This window comes from Ischnura elegans, chromosome 8, assembly GCF_921293095.1.
Source record: "Ischnura elegans chromosome 8, ioIscEleg1.1, whole genome shotgun sequence".
Lineage (NCBI taxonomy): Eukaryota > Metazoa > Arthropoda > Insecta > Odonata > Coenagrionidae > Ischnura > Ischnura elegans.
This window is the reverse complement of record NC_060253.1, coordinates 89,272,039-89,291,078: the sequence shown is the minus strand read 5'-3', so window position 1 is coordinate 89,291,078 and position 19,040 is coordinate 89,272,039. Positions and strand designations below refer to the sequence as shown.

The following is a 19,040-nucleotide window of genomic DNA, read 5'->3' as shown; positions in this document are numbered from 1 at the left end:
AATTTAGAAATGTACATTGTTAATTATTGTCCACACTATAACAAAGTTAATATTTAAAACCATTGATGCTACATCGGCGCCATCCAACGGGAACATTTTTGCGGGAAATTTTGTGTAAATGAAAGCGAGCCAAAACAGCGAGATGAGTCTAAATATGGCGGGTAAGAATAATGAAATTTTTTTACAATTTGCATGTGTAATTCATTGCATTTACTGTAGTTATTCATAATTTTCTTTAAGTCAAGAGTTTTATTGTTACATTTGATGATTACTGGCTCATGTCTGTGTTGTAGATTCTCTTTCAGATCTTGATGAGTCTGGCGATGAGGATTCTCAGTCGCGAGATCCTTTGGAAGAATACGTTTCAGATGCTAACAAAGCATTAGAATTTAAGCTCAGTAAGTTCATTACCTATTTAAATTAATTGTATGAATCTTTTTGGCAGCCCAAATCTGAATGTTTTCTGAACCCCTTTCCAGTCCGACGTGAAGCTGATATCGAAGATGACAAGTGCACATTCAACGCAGAAATGTCACATCAAGTTTTTGGAGAGGGGTAACTTAATTCTTAAATAAATCTTAGAGGATAATTTATTGGTGATTTAATACTGAGTGGTTTACCTTTTTTCGTTTCATGGTTTCAATTACCTATTAATTCTTTTCAGGGAAACTATTTTTGGTTACAAAAATCCTCGAGTGCAGTTGTATTACACTGCGGCCCGATTGACAACATACATGGGTATGAGTTACTCCGAAAAGATGCCGAAGCAGGATAATCCGGAGGTGGTGGTAAGTCTATCGAGTGTGTATTTAAGAAATCTCTACAGAAGTTTATAATAGCAAATACATTAAAAAACATGGGTGATAACTTTTTAAGAGTGAGACTTGGACTCGGAGAGAGACTTGACGGTGCGAATTCGTGTTAATATTTCTTCTTAATCTGTTACCGCCTTTGTTTTCATTATACTACGTTGTACAGGCTGACGAGGTCCTGAGTATGGTGTCAGAGTATTTACCTCCAGGATTTTTCACAAAATTATCAGATCTTCGCGCATCTTTGCCGAAAGACGATAACTTTACCCCTTACGGAGAGCTTATACACTCCTTTGATGCTCCGGCGTCATCCGCTACTAAGTTGGGTATGTATTATGTTTTTCTCATCACTCATTGCTCACTTCATTACTGGGTGCTATCTCGTACTTCAATGTCGCTGACTTTTTCATTGTTCAATAGCCCACTCGTCTGACAAGAATTGCGACTCAATGACATCTAAGTATGAAATATACATGTGCAGTATGGAGTCATGTCCAGCCTTTCGACCGTACCACGAGCGGCTCCAGACTTTTGTGTTGTGGTATGTGGATGGTGCTAGTTTCATAGATGCTGATGACCCTAGGTGGCGGTTTTTCGTTGTGTAAGTGCTGGTACTCATTTGTATTATATTATCAATTCTGCAGTAGGGGGGACGTAAACACTGCATTCAAAATGTTTCGTGTTTTTTAAAAGTATGTTATAGCTTTGTCGTTATCTTTTCGTAGATACGAGCGTTACAGAAAGGCGTCAGAAACCGCGGAAACAGTAGGTGGGGGACGCTGGATGTATGCAATTTGTGGATATGCCACCGTGTATCAGTATTACGCATATCCCATGAATATGAGGCCAAGGGTGGCCCAGGCTCTTATCTTACCCCTCTTCCAAGGCAATGGGTTAGGTGCCGAACTTCTGTCGGCTATTTCATCCCACTATGCAAGAGATCCTACTGTTTCTGACATGACAGGTGGGTGTTCAAACTAGTTTGCTTTTAATATTACTTGGTATGGTTGACAACCTAATTTATTATTCTTGGGGGCCGCTTGCCCATTTAGAGCTTATTTTAGCATATTACATATCTAGTAATTTGTTTGTTCTCAAACATCTAAATTAGCAATGAATTCCTTTGTTTAATCACAAAGCATAATTTTTTGTTTCCTTTTAATTTTGGTTTTGCAAACGAGCTCAATGCAATATATCTTAGAGAGTTATTTTAACAATAATATTAATTTCTATGACTGAATGATATTTTTTGGCGTGGAAAAGAAATTATCAACATGAGAGACACATGAGAGGGAACAAATTATTTGGAAAGTTATCGGGTAATATAAGAAATTAAAGGATGTTTGTCCTTGAATTTCTAGGAAATTATGTAATTTTAGTAAATATCTTCTATTATTTTGATGTGAACTAATATAATATCAACTGAATGTAAGTGTCAAATATTCTGAGCAATACATGCTTAGCGATATGGAATAAACTAATGCAGAAAAGTGGTGAAAGTAGGATGTTTTAGCAGACACAATCATTAGGAACCATGATATTATGTTATAAAGAGTGTTTAGAAGCACAATTATGTTATAATATGTATGTGATACCTCATAATGTTAAACCGTTTCGTCACAGTTATTTCATTAGGGGTTTTTGGTGCAATAAACATGAAAAAAGCCAATATTTTGACTGCTGAAGATGAAAGGATATACCTTTAAGATAATTACCACCCAAAGTTTATCAAAATTGATATACACCATTTTGATAACATTGAGATTTGTAGTTCATTGTGTTTTTGTCTTATAATTGTTGGTAATACCAAGTTATAAGAATTGTTTATGCAGATTAGGGTTAAATTAATGGGTCATTATCATTTTTCCTTATTACTCAATCCCTCATGGTGATAGATGAAAAACTGCAAACGAAACAATTAACAAACGAGCGAAAAAGAATTTTCTTAGTCAAATAGTGCATAATGGAAATCAAGAACTGAGTTTGGAGAATGGATGTCATGTACCAATTTTTGTCAAAATCTGACTCACTAGATGCCATGGTGTGGTTGCCTTGGGGTGTAAAGTTACTGTTATTTTATCGAATTAAGTTTTGAAAAATTTAATACTAATAGGGTGATTCCACAACTAATTAAGACAAAAAAAATAGAATCTTCAGTATGACCTCTCATTCCTTTCAAATTTATTTTAGTTTGAGACTTCATGTGATTAACAATAGAACATCAGTTTTCAGCTTAGTGACAATTAATATGTCAGTTATAGGACACCAAAGTTAGGCAATATCATGAAATTTGAGTGTCTCTATTGATCAGCAATCATGGCCTTTTTGTGGATTTTCTGTCCAAAGGGAAACTGCCCGTCTGCAAAACAAATGTTTAAAAAAATATAAAAATTAATATAATGATTGCGTTGCCTGAAGTTTCCAGTCCGTCTCGCCTTGTTTGAATGCGCTTATGCTACGCTTGTTTCTTCCGAAATTGTGCTTTTTGGACTATTTTGAATATTAGTAGCCTTGTTGTAACTATAAATCTTTGTGTCAAACAATTAGAGCTTAAAAAACTTAAATTCGGTCAGATATGCGTCGCGTTAGATCTCTTACTTTTTTTGAACCTCGTGCGTGTCATGCAATTATTGAAAGCTATCGAGATATCTTCGGGCTCAGTAGATGACTCACCTAGCATTTGGCCTCCAGAAACTGGGAGATCGATCAAGGTCAGTTGGTGAGACGAGGTAGGGATGAAACACGTTTCCATTGCTCCCTTGATATTTTCCTATTTTTCTGTGGTGTCTCGGAAAGGAAAAAAAATGGCAGAGGCATTGGCTGATGGAGGGTCGAGTGTGGCTCCATTAAATCTACGACGTAGTTATTATCCTACGGCACTGAGATTGCCCCAATCGTTGTCCAAGCTCTTGGGAAGGTTTATGCTATGTGCCTGTCGTGTTTTGCCTTAAAATTTTCCACGGCTGCAATTCTATTGCAATACTCCTGTGAGAGCATTTTAACAAAATTTTTCATGAATAGGACAAGCATCGTAGAGTAACGGTGTATGCGAAGAGAGGATCGGAACTCTTTCTACTCTCTCTTATGCCGCTATTACCACCGCAGTTATCAAAATTTCCTCCTTCAATTAGTATTGAAAGAGGAAAGTTCGATAACTGTTGAAATTCCAGGTGTACGTCTGCAACACCGCGCGATAGCATAAAAAAATCCCTCAAAATTTTTTTCTTCATAGCTTCGATGCTCAAAATAGGGGTGCGCCTCTTACACACGCTTATACGGTACGTACATTGTTTGAGACAAAGTCCGAAAATTATCAAACCAAGATGGTGGAATTCTGACCACGCTTAAAACTCAAATACAGTCCCAGACATTTACAGCCTCCTTGGATAGATATCACTATGCATACTGCATATCTACTGGTACGCTTGTGGTGTTTGTGGCCAACTTCAGGCTGCATACCAGTACACTTGTGAATGCAAATGAGTTAAAGATCAAAGTTCCTGGAATCTGAATGTCCACAAAGCCAATGAGAGGAGCCGAAGGGGAGGTTGTATGTTCTGGACTGCTAAATGTCCCTCCTTAATAGGTCTCACGACAATGGTTCCTTTACCCCATGCCCCTTTCTACCTGCAATAGGGTAGTTTCCTTCGTCAAATAAAACGAAAGGCATTGATTGGGGTTCGTTAGCCACCATTAGTGTATTCATAATATACAAATTGTTTGGTTTTAGAAATCCCAGTTAAGACGAATGGCAATGGTAAATTTTAACCGCACTTGAAAAGGCCAGATTGGCGCCCATGCGATGCCGCTCCACGTGATGTCATAGGGACCTAGATGCTATACGAGTAGTAGGTGGAGTTTAACATCATCTGAGATTACCAATGTATGCATGAGGCACAGAGCTCAGGGAAACATCTCTTAATAATCATTTATTAAAATTGCCTAAGGTGGGAAAGTTTCCTTTGTTTGATAGGATATTAATGATACTTATGTAAGCTGCATCATAGCGGCGCTCATAGCCTTGCACCAAGGTGGCCTCACGCGGTGGCAGCCGGAACCAAAATGATGTCACGTGGGCTTTTTCCAGCATTCATACTTAGCCGTCGCATTTTCGCATGCTTGAAAATTTTCACTTTTCATTTAATTTCGAGAAATAGATATCGTCATCTAAAAAGTCTAAAAGCTTGAAATACATACTCCAGGAGTATTAATCTTTCGATTTAAGCAATTGAAAAAATAAGATACCACGCTATTCTTCAAACTAGACTCGCTCAAGCTGAAAACAGATTTTTGTGCATGTTCCTGGGACTTTCAATTAAAGTCTGAATCACACTATCGTTTGCCATCCATTTGAGGGACAGCTCCAATGATATCGGATAGACAGCCGCTAATAGTGATTGTAATGCCACACCAGGATTTTAATTGAATTAAAGTTGTACGGAAAGTGACGGACATGTGATGGAAATAGGTAGATGTGGTGGGTATGACTGTACGGTTCAGAAAGTGATGGATTGATCGATCACCCTTTAGGTCCTTGGAAACCCATCGTTGGAGATATCATTCTAAGGGCCTGAAAAAATGATCCAGCGATTCAGGATTAAGCTCCACTGACATGCACGCTATGATGGGCCAGTAAATGAAATGTTTTCGACTTCATATTTACTTTTACTACGATCTCTTATCCACAATGTTTGTGAAATCAGATGATTTCAACCAACATACCCATATGGATCCCATTTATATGCATGTATATATTTTAGAAAGGTTAAACCATAATAAAATTCAAATTTATTTTCCAATGTGCTCATGCAGGTAGTCAATATTTGTTATTGTTAATATTTTCCTAATTCATTTATGTGGTTACAGTTGAAGATTCGTCTGAGGATTTCCAGAGGGTGAGAGACTATCTGGATGCGATATCCTGCATTTCACTCCCAGCATTCAGTCCGTCCCTAATTAAAAAGGGATTTTCCTCGGAGATGGTTGAGCAAGCTAGGAAGAAATTTAAAATCCACAAGGTAAGTACATATTAAAATATACTTATGTTCTGTCCTGATTTCATCATTGCTATGTCCAGCCCTATCACATTCCCTTCTTTCAGAAACAAGTTCGTCGAGTTTATGAAATCCTCCGTCTACGCCTAACTGATCGAGAGAATAAGGAAGAATATCGAGCCTATCGCCTAGAGATCAAAAATAGACTCAATGGTCCATTTGTGGTAAGTTCACATTGACTACTCCTACCGTGGTAGTTAGCTACCATTATGCTATGCTACATTCATATTTCTGATTTGTGAATGAGAAACTTTGCTGTTTCTACAATTTGGAACTTTATTTTCCTGGCTAGTTTCAATACACTGTATCATATTCATAGAACTAGCAGTACAAGTAGAGTCGTTGTGGGTTATATACCAAAGAGGGGTGGAGTGGAAGGGGAGGGGAAAGGGGTGGAGTAGAGGAGATGTCTGTAGAGCGCTACATTGTTGCGCTTTGCATAATATGGAAAGCCCTAGGAGGGGGGGGGGGATAGGAAAGGGAAAGGAAGCGTACTTAGGGAAGGCGGCGTGGGTTAGCGTCATGGGGATTTTTCGGGTGCAAAATTGGGATGTCCAGGAGGGGGGAGTGGAATGGGAAAAGGTGGTCATTAGTGATGGGCTCTTTCTTCTTTACTATTCTTAAAATTTCCAGTTGCTCCCTGACGTCCATTTTTGACCCTTTCTTCACACGGTGCAGCAACTCCGGGGTGAAATCCGCCTGATGTCCTTCTTCAAGGAGGTGGGAGGCAAACTGGGACATCCCCGTTTTCTTGATGTAGTCTCGTGTGTGTTCTTCGCCTCTAATGGCTAGGTTCCTCCCCGTTTGTCCCCCGTATTTGGCGTCACAATCACTGCATTTTAGTTGGTAAACCCCATTACGGAGGGGCTAAGTTTTTTATTCACAAATCAGTAAGATGGATTTCTACAACGTGAAGGCCTCTACTATTCAGTGCAACATTCATATTTATTTGGACGTTAGCATTAAAGAGGCTTAGTTGAATGATTGCTCATAATCTCCAATAAATCCTTGTATCCAAAGGTGAAGGACGAAGCCCCTCGATTCCCATATGCTCTTTGTCCCTTGTCCCTTTCATTGCGTATTGATATTGAAAATATTTGAAAGGGATAATAATATAGGAGGCTAATTTAATTTTTTTAAATAATTCTCACACCCTTGTTAGTAATAGATAGAAATTTTCAAAGAAATGCACAAACAAGTGAGGAAGCAATTGAGTAGCCTCACATAGTTTGAGATGCTATAGCTGACAAACTACTGAAGGTATGCTAAAATATTTGTGTCTTTTTCATACCTTTTTAAAGGCATGAACAAAGAAATGTATGTTCCATTATTTCCTGTAGGTGCCCTGGCATTATTGAAATGGCATGGAATAACCGTTAGTGCTTTTGAACCTGTACCTAAGCTCCAGGGATCATGAAAATATCCTCTCACTGTTCTTTTATATTTAATGAATTCCTTAAACTTGGCTGATGTTTTCCCCCTTCTTTTTACAGAAAGAACAAAAAACTGCTTTGAAAGTCCAGAAGCTGATGGATGCTCCAGAGGTGGCACAGCGAGGTTTTCTCTCAGATGAGGAAAGAATTCAAAGCTTAGTGAAGTTATATAATGAGTTGGAAGAACAGTACCTGCGTGTTGTGGCTAGGCTTGACCGAGAAGGTAAAGTTTGGCCTAAAGAGGTGAACGGACTTGCGCCGATGGAATGCACTGACTCAGTAAATGATAAATCAGCTGCGAGCTGAACTGTTGTGCATAGATGCTGTTGGAATTGTGATCTTTTGTTTATGGAACCAGCATGACTCAATATTAGGAACATTTTTATGGCTGATGAAGTAAGTGAAAGAAACAAGTGGTGTAACTTTCGAACTTAACATTTTTTTAGATTTGCAGGAAGAAGTTCCATGAGGTTTCTAGCAATTTTCTTGATATGTGTAATAGTGATATCATTCCATTGTTTCATTTTCCAAGAGTGTAGCAAAAGTAAGGGCTGTGCTTCACATGCCTTGTTCAATTTTTAGATATTTTTGTCAAAAATTTTGTAATGTGTAAGTTAAGGGCCAGGAATTTATTATTGTAGCAATAATGATTTAATAAGGGTTTTGTCTAATCAGGAATTGTATATAACAGCATCTTTAATCAATATGCTTATTAATATTGTTGGTCATTGTTAAAGTTACTATTTCTATGCGTGACTTCCGTACCTATTAATAAAGTTGCTATAAGCCAGAAGATGTTGACTTGTGGTTGAGTAAGTTCTGAAATTTGATCCGTTGAAAATGTCTTGCCTTTTATATGCTTTATGTTTTGGCAATGTTGATGTAAGGATCACCAGAAATAAAATGCATGTGACCCTCTGATGCTCCTGTTACATAAGCTCAAAAATGTTATTTTGGCCCTTAAATGTGTAATTTTACTGCAGACTATTTAGAGGAGACCTTAGACTTACTGTAGACTATTTTTGTTAAAATTGTTTGATAGCTCTTATATAAATATAGTTTGAAATCCCCAAAATTTTGTCATCCATTTATTCAACCTTTTTTCCTCAATACAGTGGAACCTCGATCTGTCGTTTTTCAGGGGGATGGATGAAAAAAACGATGAATGCGGGAAAACGATCAATGCGGGAATGGTTGTCCGGGTTGCCTATGTCCCAGGATCAGCTGGATTTTTGCGGATTATGACATTCATTAATGGATTCAAACGAGATTTCAGCTGATTACAGGAATATTGTTACACTATCGAAACACTTAGGTCATATTGTTGATTCGACTTATCTCTTTCTAAAATCCTAAAGGAACAAGCCGCCTTCCAAAAAAAATGTTTGCACTCCACTCGGAATTTTCACGGCTATTATGCATTTCTGTCTGATGTAAAAATTCTTATCCATCAAATGCCATTTCAAGTACACGTATTTACTAGAGTAATGTTCGTGTTATGCCTCAAACAACTGATTTCGCCGTCGCAGTGATTGGTTATGAAATGGATCAAGAAGGCCAAGAATAAGAATAAAACTAATAAAAATGAAACCGGACTCCATTGAACCCACGCGGAAAACACTTGCTAGTTTTAAGTCAACCCACCCCGGAAAGTACGGAACCACTCGTGCGAGGTGAAGTTCGGCACTAATGCTATCGCGTACGGCGTAGGCAGAACGTACTGCAGAGGGTGAAGCATGACCATATGACTGCGCAATGAAATTTTTTATCCTATAGAGAAGGCAACTTACCCACTCATTTCTAACAATAAATAGCGTAGCTCTAGATGAGCAGATGAATTCAGATTGCTAGTCGAGAGAAACAAAATATCCAGAGAAGACATCGTTTCGTTAGCAACTCAGACAAGTGAAACTTGTAGCATAACTCGTAAATTGTAACCAGACGCCCTGTTTTCGAAAAAAATCGCATCAACTGCCGTGAAGCTCTCTATCAGCTGCGAGGATATCGTTATTCGCCAGAAATCACCATCGTATTATTCCAACTCTTTCCTTGCTTAAAATGCTTAAATAACGTTAGAAATACGTCATGTTTGGTATCAATCTTTACTGAATTACGTGTACATCACTAATATCTCAATATAATAAAAGTATAATACCAATTGCCGAAATTCATTTCTACACACCTTTTGAGCTAATCGGTGATTCATGCAGCAGTTGACCTCCAGAGGTGGGGATCTTTGTAGCGAGTCAGCTAAAAAAAGTCAGTGGTCGAGAAAGGGGGAAGCGTGAAAAAGGTTTCTTTTGTTCTCGAGTAACTTGATATTTTCTTTCCAAGCTGAGGTTTTCGTAATACGATCCCTGCTCGAGCTGGGACTTTTTTTTATTTCGGAGAAGAGGAAAGCTTCAGACGGGGAGAGGCGAGTGCTGAATGGAGGGGGATACCGGATCTTGGGAAATGCGATAATGTAACTATCCCACGGCACTCAGCTTCTCCCTATCGTATTTCAATCTCCTGAGGAAGATTCAAACTTTGTGTCTGTCGTTATTAGCCGTAAACAACACGTTGTAAACACTTCGTCTCATTTTCGTCAAACGATAGATGCGGGAAAATTATACGACGGGACCGCGATCGTCAAACGATAAATGCGGGAAAACGATACTTCGGGGAACGATAGATGCGGGAAAAAATTACATTGTCTTTATGGAACTTAATTTGGGACCAGGAGCGGCGAACGATGAATGCGGGAAAACGATGAATGCGGGAACGATAAATCGGGGTTCCACTGTATATGTAGTATACATTTCCTCGTAATACATGGTGTTTAGGTTTTCCAAGACTATCTATAGTATATATAGGTGCTTTGAGTATAAGGACTAATTGTAAGTAGGTAATAATGCTTGATCCTACTCTGATTTAAAGCTAATTAATTTAGTTTCATGTTGAAGTTAATTTCATCATAAAAAATGTGTTTCAACATCATATATCACTCACTGAATGGTGGAATGTAAAAATGAGAATCCTGAAGTAAATCTTTTTAACCCTTTCGCGCCGGACCTTCGTTGAGGGAAATTCTTCCTCAATACGAGTCTCTTGAAAGTTTTCTTTACTCCCCTGCACGAAGCTTTTTCGCGTCGACGGAAGGCAGTGCTTCCTTCCCCAACCATTTTTGGACCCAACTCATTGGGGCGCCGATCCCTTTCTTCGGCCTCTGTCCCAGACCCTAGAAGGATTAAAAGCCCCTTCCTAGGACGAGTCCGCGGTCAACCGGCTAAAATATATGCTAATATTTGTTGTTCGCATCGATTTTTTACATTCAAAATGAATTTTGTTTTTTTCTGAGCGTGCAGAAATTTTAAACGAAGTTCTAACATTGATATAGAAGTATTTAGTATATTTACTAGTTGTTCTATAACTCCGTTGATATTAACATTAGAATTTTGTTTGAAATTTCCATGTGGTCAGCAAAAAAAGATGAATTCATTGATAGCATTGGATATCAAAAGAAAGTAACGAATATTTTTTTGGAAAACACACTGCAAATAACAGCAGTTGACCGCGTGGAGAGGATAGGGGAGCTCAAGTAAAAATTTCTCCCTTGAAACAGAGCTGATTCTGGGCTGAAACTCCACTGAATGCGCTCAAACTGCCTTGAAACAACCTTGTCACTGCACTGCACTGCCTTGTCCTCAACAAGAAAAAGAGCACTCAACTGAAACTCTGATGCCATTCTCCCTTGCAAGTCCATTGAATTTGAACTGCTTCTCCCTTGCTGCATATGTGCCCCACTGATACTGAACTGGACAATAGGCTCAGGCCAGGCCGGATTTATGACACCACTGCGTCTCTCTTGCCGCATGTCTTTACTGCCTTGCCACAGAGCTGCGGCAGCATTGGGTATCCCCTCTCCCTCATGGATTTGAACTGCTTCTCCCTTGCTGCACATGAGCTCTACTGGCACTGAGCTGGACAGTAGGCTCAAAGGCCAGGCCAACTTAATAACTCCACTGAATCTCTCTTGCCGAATGTCTTAACTGCCCTGCCACAGAGCTGCTGCAGCATTTGGGTATCCCCTCTCCCTCATGAATTTGAACTGCTTCTCCTTTGCTGCGCGTGTGTTATCCATCGTAAGATTTGCCAACATACGGAACCCTTCTACCGGACATATACGCGACCCCTGTTTCCAGCGGCAATGTATTTTTTTAAATTTAGCTTTTGGCAACACGTATACCTTTTCCCGCGCGTCAAGCTGTCGGTTGCCGTTATTTCTCTCAAGTTGCTAGGAGCGAGGTGAGCGTGGGTTTTAGCATGAAAAGATTGATGGCATAAATATCTTCCCGGTACTTCGACGTTTGTTAATGGCAAGAATTAATTGAAATTACGGTGAAGGGGAGAACGAGGTCGGTGGTGGTGACTGCAGTCATAATTGGAGGTAAGCGTTTTAACTTCTCTGATGGCATGTTTATTCCTTCCATGTTTAGCCATGAGAACGTTGACATTGAATTCGTGTTTTGATCCAGGCACGTTTAAGGATTTCAAGCTCCTTTTTCGGGGGTCATGCAGCCAATAACGAATTCTTCTTTCAACGCGTTGGCGACTGCCGTCCACTTTTCCTGCCTCATGGATACCCCGGACGAGGAGGACAATACACCGACCGGTCATCAATGCCGCGCCGTCCGTTAGTCATCCTGCGGAGGACCGGACTCAGTGAGCTCGAGCGGGCTTTCGAAGAAATAAGGAATGCGGGTATGTTTCGCTATAGTGCAATGTATATTTACTGCTTATACTTATTAGTTACTGCTGAATGTTTTGGAATCTTACGTGGTTTTCGTTTGGAGTTCACACATAGCCTAAGTAACAAGTCATAGCTTCGTTTTTCATTTAACTATGATGCAAAGCGCATGCCTCCTCAGTGATAATTTAAGTTTTGCTTTCTATAATTTGAATGGTTCACATTAATGCACCTTTATAACTAATAAGCCAAGTAAAGGAGAGTTTTTCATGTGCAATTTTGCTAATTTGATTTTGAGTTAAGTCGTTTGTGACTCTCATCAGTCATGTTTCTTCTCTTTTTCAGGAGCATCTAACTTCCATGACTAACTCATTTGGAATATTTTTGTATGTGCTTTTAACAGTTATTAATTTATTGATGTATTTTCATGTTCTAATAAATTGTGTCTTGAAAAATGTTGTGGTCATTGCAGTTATAATAACTATATTGTTGATCGCAATCACCTATCCACCCTTTATCTCTTATCATGCATGCAAAATTGTGGGAGAACTCTGTTATGTGATCATCCACTGTTGGCTGGGTTGCGCAAGTTGTTAATTGACTGTGTTTCATATGATTTGACAAGGGAATTTTAATGGATTGGGTAGGGGAAATGTATTCAGCCAAACAAGGGAGTTTCAGCCTGGCATACAAGGGAGTTTCAGCCTAGCTATCCAATGGAGTTTCAGTCTAGCTGGCCAAGGGAGTTTCAGTCTAACTGGTAGCCAAGGGAGTTTCAGTCTAACTGGTAGCCAAGGGAGTTTCAGTCTAGTTAGAGGCCAAGGGAGTTTCAGTGTAGCTAGCCAAGGGAGTTTCAGTTTAGTCAGCCAAGGGAGTTTCATTGGAGTAGCTGGAGTTCTTAATTGCACTGCTACTGCACTGCCATCCCTCTCCCAAACTCCACTGGTTTGTTTCAATTTCAATGCAGTTTCAGCATAGAAGCAAGGCAGTGAGTTTCAAGGTAGTTTCAGCCCAGTTTCAGTCAAGTTGCAAGGGAGAAATTTTTACTTGAGAGGGGCGACCGCGTCCGTGGGTCTATTGTGCCCGCCACGGTCACTTTTTTCGACCTGTGCCGCACAGGTGCGGCATTCGTTGTTTACGTTAGGAAAATTCACGCTGCACAGGTGTGGCATTCGTTGTTTATGGAAGAAAATCCTCGCCGCACAGGTGTGGCATTCGGCGCGAAAGGGTTAATTGTTGCTTAGAGTCAGCATATGGATGGAAGTTTGACTTAGGGTTCCGACTGTCATGAATAAACAGAATAAAACTATTTTTAAGAGGTAAAATCAGAAGCATTAGTATTTGTAAGAAGTTACTAGGAATATTGATGATGGCTCTCTATGAATATTAATTATCACAGTTCATCAGTTGTTACCTGTATGAGCCATCAAGGTTACGTGCAGCCCATTCCTCCAAGATAGATTAAGGGGCCAATGATAGGCACCCACATAATATCATGTTAGGGGCACCATACTTAAAAACTGGTCTATTAATGCTTACTATTGCTTATTTTTATTAACTGCAAAATTGGTATTAGGGTGAACTTGTACGTATAAAATTAAGATTAACTTGTACATTTGAAGTACCGGGCATAAAAATCTATTTACTTGAATGAGTCAGGAAATACATGTAATCTCACATTGTCTAAAGTTTTTAATGAGCCATTTAAATATTGTGTATCCAAGTTCATTGGATAAAATTCCTTTACCTATTTTGAAGTTAACTTGACTTTTGATGCCTCTAGTTCCCGTGAGTGGATGTAAGGGCTGGGTTGAAATCACGAATAGTGGTACTTTTTGAAATTGGCAGTTTCAGCAATTGTTTATTTATTTGCAGATTCCTAAACACATTCACTCTGGTATGACCCTCAGTTGGGGCAAACTAGACTTTGGCCCCACTCAGTGTCAAATTAGGGTCATCATTTTGCAGCTGTCAACATTGTGTATATGAGAAGTTGAGTCTTAAAACTTTTTGCTTACAACTGTGATGCTAACCTGTCTGGTTTGACCAGAAGTAAGCTGTGACCCACCAGCGGGTCATACTATTGCCAGATTGGATAACACCACATACAATGGCCAACCATCCACAGGCCAGCCTACCTCTACGATTGGACCATATGTCCTATTTAGTATTAGTATACAATGCATACTTACAGTGTCACACAATCCCACTGCTGAGGTGACTTCAGAATTATGTTTTACTTCTAAGTTGTAAAATAATGGGATTAGCACCACCTTCATTGGGCATCACAAGTGGCTCCATGTGATACTGGCCTGTCCGATGTCCAGGTGGCAACAAGTTGATGAGAAATTGAGACTCCGTGATTTTTGTTCTTGTAAGCATAATTTAGGCTTTTAAGCTGTATTTAGGTTTTTTAATTTCATAGCAACATTTTTCCCGATTTGGAAAGGTTTTAGCGATCACTTTTTTTACTTTGAATTTCAAACTACCTACTAGCACTGCTTTTAACAATTCCACAATGTATCTAAGTTCAAAACACTGACTTCTTGACCCTGCTGCAGTATGTCATCCTAACATTCCCCATCAAATGAGGTGACATTTGCTTACAGAGTGCCGCCAATAACGGGTTTTATTTTCTCTGCGTGACTTTTACGAAGCCAAAAGTAATAGTTCGAGAAATGACTCGGCACTCACTGCAAATACTTTAACGTGGATACATTCAAGGAATAACCACTTAGTTACTAATGTAGCACTCTTTGAGGTCACACTGCTTGCGTAACTAGAAAGGTGGCATGCAATGAAAAAAATATTCGAATGTTTTAGGAAGCCCATCGTTATTCAAGCTCAATTTTTCAAGATGTGCTACACTTTCTGCTACTTCCCAAATTCAGTTTCCCAGGTCCCAAAAACGTTTCATGCCAATTTATTGTTATGGCGATCCATATGTTAGGACATAGGTTTCAGGCGAAAGTCGTATCGTGGAGCATGTTTTTGTCGACTGGACTGCAAAAAAATGTTAACTTATTAACTTGTGTTGACAAGTAAGCTGGTGATAGGTTTTGTGTTTGGTAGAAAGTAAATTCTGCTATGATATGATGGAATGGAATAGTTTTCTGCTGGAGGCTCCTGGCCAAAGCTTTAAATTCAAGCAAGATAGGTATCCTAGGAGATGGTGTGCTACTACTTTTACAGAAATAAAGTCAAACTGAACACGGAGCACTGGAGCTACCATATAAAAGAGGCACTTCTAAGGGCCAATGTATCACTTGAAAAAATGAAATGCATGAGTCTTTCACCAATATTGGTGGTTAGTACTAGGTCAGCCATAATTTCTCACATTTGGGATAAGTTATGTACAAAAAGGGTAGCATGGTAGCCTTTCCCACCACTGGAAGTGGAAGTGCACTTGGATCATTAAAATTTTCAATTTGCTCTTGGAAAAGATTTAGTTTACCCCCTTTGTTGCAAACTGGGTCTTCATACTGACTTTTTATACCACTTTTTGGCCCTTCTTTACCACTATGTGAATATGTTATTTACCACAATCTAGAAATTAACTGTGCCAAGACTGGCAATGGATGCGTAGAAGTGACATTGTAGAGGCACACTACTGGAAGGGCCTCACAAAAAAGAGCCCCTTGTGCCCTCCCCTGCTGCAGCGGGTCCAAACAATGACATACAATCACACAATCTTACAGCCATTGAAACTTATGGGTTCGATAGAGGTGACTCAACTTAATGAGGAACAGATCTGTATGCTTAGGCTTCCTATATACTGAGTCCTCTGGATTGCCTATAATACACTACATAGTTAACAGTAATCCTATGAGGGAGTAGCGTAGAGAACTTCCATCCATAGGACTCGGCCTGTATAAACTGTGCCTAAGGGTGCTATCCTCTTTATCATGCATAAGTAGTGTAACAATCTGTCAGTAACGATGGGAGTCCTACAATAATGGATGACAATTCTGGTAGACGTGAAAATTAACGAAAGGGGAGTGCTGTAAATAGTTTGGTTGTAATTGGCGTTGCTCCTGATGTATTGCTGGAAGAAATTATGTATTGTGTTAGTAATTCATGAAGTAGTGGAACGTGTCGTTGCTCCTGGTTTTCTTAGTGTGTTTTTAATTTATATAAATTAAATTTGTGAAGTAATGGCATATATTGACACCCCTGATTTTCTTCCTGAGGGTTTCTCCTGGTTGATTGTGTTTAATATTGATGTATTAATTTGATTTGATGAATTAAAAGTGAACGTTAAGGTAGGTATGCCCAATATGGAAACACTGCCTTGATCTTCTGTCCAGTGTTTACTGTTCTAATGCCTCAGCAGTAATATCAAGGCATCTAATCCATAGGGCCAACTACTGATGGTGTCATTCAATCTCTGTAAAAGCACTTGAGCAGCTGTAGATCCAAATGCCACGGTTGGGGAGGAAGTGGTGCTGTTACCTTATCTTTTCCATTTGTTCTCTCTAACTTTCCAGACATGAACATATATCAATGTTGATTTTATATAGAGCTATTTTTTGCTCAGGCAATTAGAATTATAGTAGCATTTGCTTTCCCAGTGAAAGTATGAACTCTTCATAACATGGAAAATTACAATGTACTAATGACAGGCTGAACAATTTTACTAATATCCCAGCTGTCCATCAATATTATCTACATATAATAGTTATACAGTGTCATTTTAAATGAGTGTGTGACAAGGATAAAAATTCACGTTCAACAAAATTATCAGCAAATTGAACTTTTCAATCGAAAAGAAAATATTGGAAGATTGGATTACTTGTTCAATCATTATCACTGCACCCATTTATATTACCATCTAAAACAGAGGGTAATGAAGTCTTCAGCAAGTAGACCAAGCCTCAAGAGTTGCAAAGTTTGAGAACTTTGTTCCGTAAGGATTTCCATGATTAGTAGTTCTGGATAGAATTCTATCTATCATGACTGCAAATTTGGGATTAAATGGTTCTCAATCAATTTTATATAATTGCTGGTATTTATATCCCCATGGCTACACCCAAATCTCATGGTTGAACTGAACATGGTCAAACCTGAACTACAACAGGCCATTCAGGATGAATACCAGTGAGTGGAGTGAATATAGGTCTCATCATTCTACAAAAGATCTGGCTCTTCCCTGAATTATGCTATTCTCTGGAGATTCTCAATCTATTTTATCTTAAAATCTTACTTTTCTCAGTGAACAGCTTTTATGTTTGATGCCTACAACTATCTGAAAAAGTATTTTCTTGTTCATCATATACAAACATCTGCAAATGTTACTTGTGATCTTTCAAATGAAATGCAAACTTTTTTCTTCGGAAAATTCACCTTAACATATTGTCTGGAGAAGACGAAGCCTTCCCATCAAAATTCATTCTTAGCTGTAATTTGCAACAATCTCTTTACCATGAAATTTTATTCATCCATGACAATTCCCTGACCGTTCTCAAGATAGTCTACGTGTAGAAAAAATCTAAAGACATTTTAAAACTCACTTGGGGCTTAGGGTTGGGGGTTACTGAAAACCAATGGTGAAACATTCTTCATTGCCTGTCCCTAGTGTAATGACTGAAAAACAAGTTTTTTTAGGATGCCATATTTGCAGCTACCATCCTAATATATTAGGAACAGTGGTACCTTCATTGACCTATACGTCTCGATGAAAGTAATTACGTAAAAAATATCTCTTACTTGGCTATGAATAACTTTTCCTTTGGTTGGATGGTTTACGATCCATGAGAGGATGAATGAGGCTCGGGATGTGGTATCAAGTGGCAGTCTGAATCAAATGATGATAGTAAAGTGTGCCAAAATGAACCAAAATTATGAAATGAGGATAAAGGAGTAAAAATAGACAAAAATCAAGTCTTCAGTGCAAATGCACCAGATAATGACCTGCCATGTCAAAACCTAGGTCGTACAGTACAGTAAAACTCGCCTATAACAAAATTCAGGGGACTATTGTTCAATTTTGTAATAACTAGGATTTTGTTATAATCATATTAAAGGAATTTTCCTCAAACATCACAGGATTGCCGGCTAATATTCCATGAATCGTCTTTATTTAAGCTACAAATCGTCCACACTATCTAACAAACGGCTGTAAAGAGAAGGATTTTAAGATCAACACATAATAGCTATGTGGTGATGATCGCACATAAAACTGTTATGTAGCCAAGATGGCCGTAATTTCTTTATAAAAGAGGAAATTAGATATTCCCAAAGGGACCAAAGAATAGCTTGTAATAGCTGGGATTTCCTATCATCTGACTTAGTTAAACACGGGGCAATTAACATTGGCGTTAATAGGAAAGTCCACAGGATGAGGAACTCACCTCATTATAGGTGGGATTTCATTACATGCATGATTGTTAATTATTAGCCAGTTTAAATGTATCAAATTTATGTGGAGTTACAGTTTTCTTTTGCATTTCATTACAAAAATGTCCTTATGATGACATCTAATTGTCCTTTTAATCTCTCTCCTTACAAGGACAATATATGATTATTATGTATTAAAGAAAAATAAAATGAGAAGGTGAAGATATCTGAAAAGAACTACATACATATAGTAGTCATAAGGATCCAAAAATTGCACAAGGCACAGATATGAAAGACTAGCAGGGAAGTAATTAGAATAAACTATTGGCAGGAGCTTATCCTGGTTATAACTTCGGTTCTCACATAACATGAGAAGAGAGAAAACTTTGGGCCATAGGGATAGGCCTGGCTGATAACTCAATTGAATATCATACCTTAAAACATTATATGCCTGGCAGAAAAGGTAAGAAAAGGGGACATACAAACAGATCAAAGTTGAGCCCAAATAAAAAGGATTTCATGATATACTAGAAATTTTCCGATAAACTATGATGTATTGACTCAAAAGAGGTATTAAAAACAAGTGAAAATTTTCCTTCTAGATCAGCTTTACTGTTTAACCAATGAATATCTATTTGGCACACGTTAAATACCAACATTTTTTTAACCCAATTTG

The 19,040-nt window shown here is 38.6% G+C and overlaps 1 protein-coding gene across 1 annotated transcript; it reads left to right on the top strand.

Moving 5' to 3' along the window:
* Positions 1–54: 54 nt before the first annotated feature.
* Positions 55–8,374, top strand: LOC124163287 (histone acetyltransferase type B catalytic subunit). The gene is made up of 10 exons (XM_046540085.1): positions 55–161; positions 294–398; positions 480–555; positions 665–788; positions 979–1,138; positions 1,233–1,413; positions 1,538–1,776; positions 5,679–5,830; positions 5,914–6,030; positions 7,360–8,374. The coding sequence occupies exons 1-10, from the start codon at positions 119–121 to the stop codon at positions 7,603–7,605; spliced, it is 1,443 nt and encodes a 480-aa protein (XP_046396041.1). The 5' UTR covers positions 55–118; the 3' UTR covers positions 7,606–8,374.
* Positions 8,375–19,040: the final 10,666 nt, after the last annotated feature.